Source organism: Nematolebias whitei, chromosome 15 (genome assembly GCF_014905685.2).
Source record: "Nematolebias whitei isolate Nwh7 chromosome 15, NemWhi1, whole genome shotgun sequence".
In the NCBI taxonomy this organism is placed as follows: Eukaryota; Metazoa; Chordata; class Actinopteri; order Cyprinodontiformes; family Rivulidae; genus Nematolebias; species Nematolebias whitei.
This window is the reverse complement of record NC_056512.1, coordinates 14,945,072-14,950,091: the sequence shown is the minus strand read 5'-3', so window position 1 is coordinate 14,950,091 and position 5,020 is coordinate 14,945,072. Positions and strand designations below refer to the sequence as shown.

Genomic DNA, 5,020 nt, shown 5'->3' with positions numbered 1-5,020 from the left:
GGTTGGAGGTTGATGAGTGTTGGAAGGGACATCCCATAGGAGGCTCCTGCCTTGGTGTAGAAGTCTTGGAGAGCCCGAGATGAATCTTGACGTGGAAGTCAAGAAACATGTAAAGGGTAATGTCCCAGCACTGGAGAAGAGCCTGGCTGCAGCTTTTATAGAAGGAGCCGAACCCATTCTCCAGAGCAGGCGGCAGGTGGAGATGATCATCAATTAGTTTGGTGCAGCAGCTGTGGGAGATGGTTAGTGGCAGGAAGGAAAACAGAACTCCCACAGTCTGCCCTGATCTGTTCTCTGTACCAGTAAGTGGCTGCCCTGTCAGCCTTTTGATTTTGTTTCTTGAGAATAAATATTTTGATCATTTTACCTCGAGACTCCTTGTCATCTTCCTGCACTTGAGTTCAACACTTCTGACGGCAGATCCTGATACACTGTTCCACCGGTTTCTCTCTCATTCACACACATGTACTCTGTCTTATACGGCTGACACTGTCTTACTACACTGGCTTGTGCTCCCTCGTTTACAAGAAAGCAAAATAAATAAATAAATGTCTGTTCTTCAACTCAATGTTCAGTAACTCCTACACACTTGAACAGGGGCAAGCTGGGGTTGAAATTCAGCCCGGGAGCTTGCTTTGGAGAGGCGATCGCATGACAGATGCATGTGGAACCAGAATTTTAACACAAATACTTTATTTGCAGCATAAAAAAAAACATATGTTTTTTCAACAGTCAAGCTATTGTTTAGGTTTGTATGTATTCAATGACACAAATAAAAAATACAAATCAGTTTATAAAAGTTTATTAAACAAGGAGCTTATCATAAAAATCAAAGCAAATATTAAGGAACAAAAACAGCCTCCAAAGGTATACAGACCTATAACATCATAGCCTCCACAAAACGTACACTGTCATAACTTACAGCATTAACAAGCACTTGAGCAGAACCTTGGTCTCTGCAACTCTGTCTATAACTGCATCATTGTCAAAAGGCGTCAGAGCCTCTTTCTCTAACATTAGCATAAATGCCTCAAGATGCTCCTGTGTCAGTGTGGTCCTCAGTCTGTTTTTCACTAAGTTTCTCGTTCTCTCACAGCCCACTGGACTTAAAGATAGCAGCAGGAACTTATAGGCTAGTCCAATGAAATGGTAGGCATTAGTCAGTAGGTTGTGTTTGGAGAGTATGTGATAAACACAAATTGCAGTTTTTACAGGAGATGCAGCTGGTGTTTGTTGGTTCCATGTTTTCCCTATTTTCTGTCTCTTCTACAAAAATAAAAAATAAATATGGAAAATTATTAAAATCAGTCTATATCACTCAATGCAATGTGTTTTTCTTCAATCCATCCATCCATTATCTTCCGCTTCTTCCAAAGTCAGATCTCGGGGGGGAAGCAGCTTGAGCAGGGAGGGCCAGACATCTCTTTCCACAGCCACCTCTTCCAGTTCTTCTGGGAGGACTCCAAGGTGTTCCCAGGCCGACTAAGAGACATAGACTCTCCAACGTGTCCTGCGTCTTCCCCATGTTCTCCTCCCAGTCGGACATGCCCAAAGCACCTCCCTAAAGAGTCACCCAGGGAGTATCCTTACCAGATGCTCGAACTACCCCAACTGGCTCCTCTCAACGTGGAAGAGTCGCTGTTCTACTTTGAGTCTCTCCCGGATAACTGAACTTCTCACCCTATCTCTAAGGGAGAGTCCAGCTACCCTGCGGAGGAAACTCATTTCAACCGCCTGCATCCGCATTCTCATTCTTTTGGTCACTACCCAGAGATCGTGACCATAGGTGAGGGTAGGAACACAGACCGATCAGGAGACAGTAAGCTTTGCCTTACAGCTCAGCTCTCTATTCACCACAATGGACCAGTACAGAATCCGCAATACTGCAGATGCTGCACCAATCTGTCTGTCAATCTCATGCTCCATTCTTCCCTCATTCGTGAACAAAATCCTGAGATACTTGAACACCTCCACTTGAGGCAGAACCTTATCCTCGACCTGAAGAGAGCAATCCACCCTTTTCCAGTTGAGGACCATGGTGTCAGATTTGGAGGTGCTGATTCTCATTCTAGCCACTTCACACTCAGCTACAAACCACTCCAGTGAGAGCTGAAGATCACGGCACAATAACACCAACAGGACCACATCATCAGCAAAGAACAGAGATAGAATCCCGAGACTACTGAACTAGAAACCCTCCACCTGCTGGCTGCACTGAGAAATTCTGTCCATAAAAGTTATGAACAGAATCGTTAACAATGGAGAGCCCTGGCGGAGTCCAACTCCCATCTTGAAGGGGTCCAACTTACAAGTAATGCGAACCAAACTCTCACTCCACTTGTATATTAGTGAGGGTAAAGAGCTGGTTCAGTGCTTCACGGCCAGGACAGAACCCGAATTGTAGCTCCTGGATCTGATGTTTGACCAATGATTGGACTCGCTTCTCCAGTACCCCTGAATAGACCTTACCAGGGAGGCTAAGGAGAGTGATGCCTCTATAATTGGAGCACACCCTCCAGTCCCCTTTTTTGAAGAGGGGAACCAACCAATCCTGCCAATCCAGTGGCACTGCCCCCAATGTCCACACAACATTGCAAAGGAATATCAACCAAGACCCACTCACAACATCCAGAGCCTTAAGGAAATCAGGGTGAATCTCATCCACTCTTGGAGCCCTGCCGCCTCAGAGCTTTTTAACTACCTCAGCAACCTCAGCCACAGTTATGGACAGATCAACCCCAAAGTCCCCCGACTCACTTTTCTCAGTGGAAGATGTGCTGGTGGGATTGAGAAGGTCTGAGAAGTATTCCTTCCACCTCCTCATGACATCACTGGTTGAGGTCAACAGCACCCCACCTTCACTGAACACAGTGTTAGTAAAGAGCTGCTTTCCCCTCCTCAGCCGTCTGATGGTTTGCCAGAATCTCCTCGGAGCCAACCCAGGGTCTATAGCCAAGGTCTCACCGAACTCCTCCCACATCCAAGCTTTTGCCTTAGCAATAGCCAAAGCTATAGACTGCTTGGCCCTCCGATACAGCTACCTCCAGAGTCCCACTGGCCAACAAGGCCTGATTGGACTCCTTCTTCAGCTTGACAGCCTCCCTAACCTGGGGTGTCCACCACCGAGATCGTGGATGGCCACTGTGAGAACCACCGACAACCCTATGGCCACAGCTCAAGGTAACTACCTCAACAAAAAAGGCACGGAACATGGTCCACTTGGACTCAATGTCCCCCACCTCAGCTGGGATGCAGTTAAAGCTCTTCCGGAGGTGTGAGTTGAAGATCTCTCTTATGGGTTCTTCTGCCAGGTGTTCTCAACAAACCCTCACTACATGTTTGGGTCTACCGGGTCTGTCCGACATCTTCCTCTGCCAAAGACACCATCTTAGCACCAACATAACTGGTTTGTTCCACTTTCGAGTAAGCTGTTTGGGGGAAGAATCAGTATTGTGTTGCGTGTTTCCTTGACTGATGAAGCCTTCCAGATGGAAGGTGAAACGTTTCAGCAAAAAAAAAAAAGAAACTGTCCACATGACCTTACTGAAAATTGTTGGACTGACAGGCTTCCTTTAATGTTCTGTGAGCCCTGAACACATCCAGAAACACAATCACACTACAGTATGCCAACTCTGGGATGGATGATAGATCCATGTAGCCACTGCTTGCTAACCTGCTGTATTCATGCTGCTCGGTCCTGTTATCACTGTCCCGGCTGACTTTAGTCACGTGACTTTGGCCCCTCCCCCTGAAAATGTCTGCTACTTTAGTGCATTTGGCTGCATCTTGCACTAACTTTTTCCTTTTCTTTTTCCTTAGTTTATCTGCTACACCCATCTCTTTCTCCTTTCTTTTTAGCATGTTTGCTACCCGCGCTCCTTTCTTTCTTTTTGCTTTTTCAAATTGGGAGGGGCTGCTGGCATGTGACGTTTGACTGACACCTGTGGCTGCGAGGGCTGCTGGGCGGGGATGCAGCAGTTTTTAAAAATAATAATAAAAATAAAAAAATCATAATAAAAACATGTACCAATCACCACCAGTCGGTTTGGCCTGGAACTAACCGGCCGTTCGGGAATCCTCCTGAATCTTCTTATGGTTGGCCCACCCTTGCACTTGGATATCTTGAAACAAAAACATTAAGGTTTACTTGTGTCCCATGTTCAATTCCAGACCAGTTCAGAAATGAAAAAAAAAAATTACAACCATTCACTTCAAATTCTTCAGTGGTGGGAACATCGGCAAACCATTTGTTGTTTAGTTTGGGTGTAGGGGGAACCACAGACCCGGGGCCGCGAACATCCTCTGTCCGGCCGTGGAGGAGGAGCAGCTGGGAGCTTCTGGAGAACAGAAGCGAGCGTCAATCTTCCTGAGAGCCTGTAAACCGACACCTGCCTGCCGGCATGCGTTTGTTGGAGGTGTTCCGTCGCTCCTCTTCGGACATGAGGAACAAACTGAAGCAGAACACCAACACTTCCGGTCGGTCTGACATGTCCACCTTTGAAGTTTCTCTGCAGCAACTCAACGATTTACTGACGGACGACAAAGGTTTTTACAGCTGGCCGACCAAACACTACCACGAGGTTTACCCCAGAATCTACATCGGCAATGCGTGAGTCATCTTTATTTATAACATTTGTGTTTTGTCTGTTACCTGTCTCCTTCCTGCAGGTTGATTAATGAAGCCTTTTTTATTTATTCCTCCGTTTAATTATACCAGTCAGTCTTGCATCATCATGCTTAAAGCCAACAGGAATCATTTGTAAAGCTGCACTGGAATATCGAAGACGCAACAGTTTAAATAAAACATGCTTTGGTGCTTTGTAATTTAATTGGAAAAAAAATTGCTATTAAATATCATAAAAATGCATCAGACAGAGCTGTTTATTTTTTAAAGGTGTGGGTCTGTTTCATGATGCAGCTGTAAACTGCTCAACATGTCCTCTGGATGCTCTCTGTCTCCTACTGAGCTGTGCTTTCAGACTCATGTTGAGAACACGGTGCAGGAGACACCTACCCCCCC

The 5,020-nt window shown here is 46.0% G+C and overlaps 1 protein-coding gene across 1 annotated transcript in view; it reads left to right on the top strand.

Moving 5' to 3' along the window:
- The first annotated feature begins 4,400 nt into the window (after positions 1–4,400).
- LOC119422058 (dual specificity protein phosphatase 3-like) overlaps positions 4,401–5,020 on the top strand; it is an 18,381-nt gene continuing 17,761 nt past the window's right edge. The window contains exon 1 of the mRNA XM_037689401.1: positions 4,401–4,609. Within this exon, the coding sequence (XP_037545329.1) occupies positions 4,401–4,609 (209 nt within the window). The remainder of the gene's footprint in view (positions 4,610–5,020) is intronic.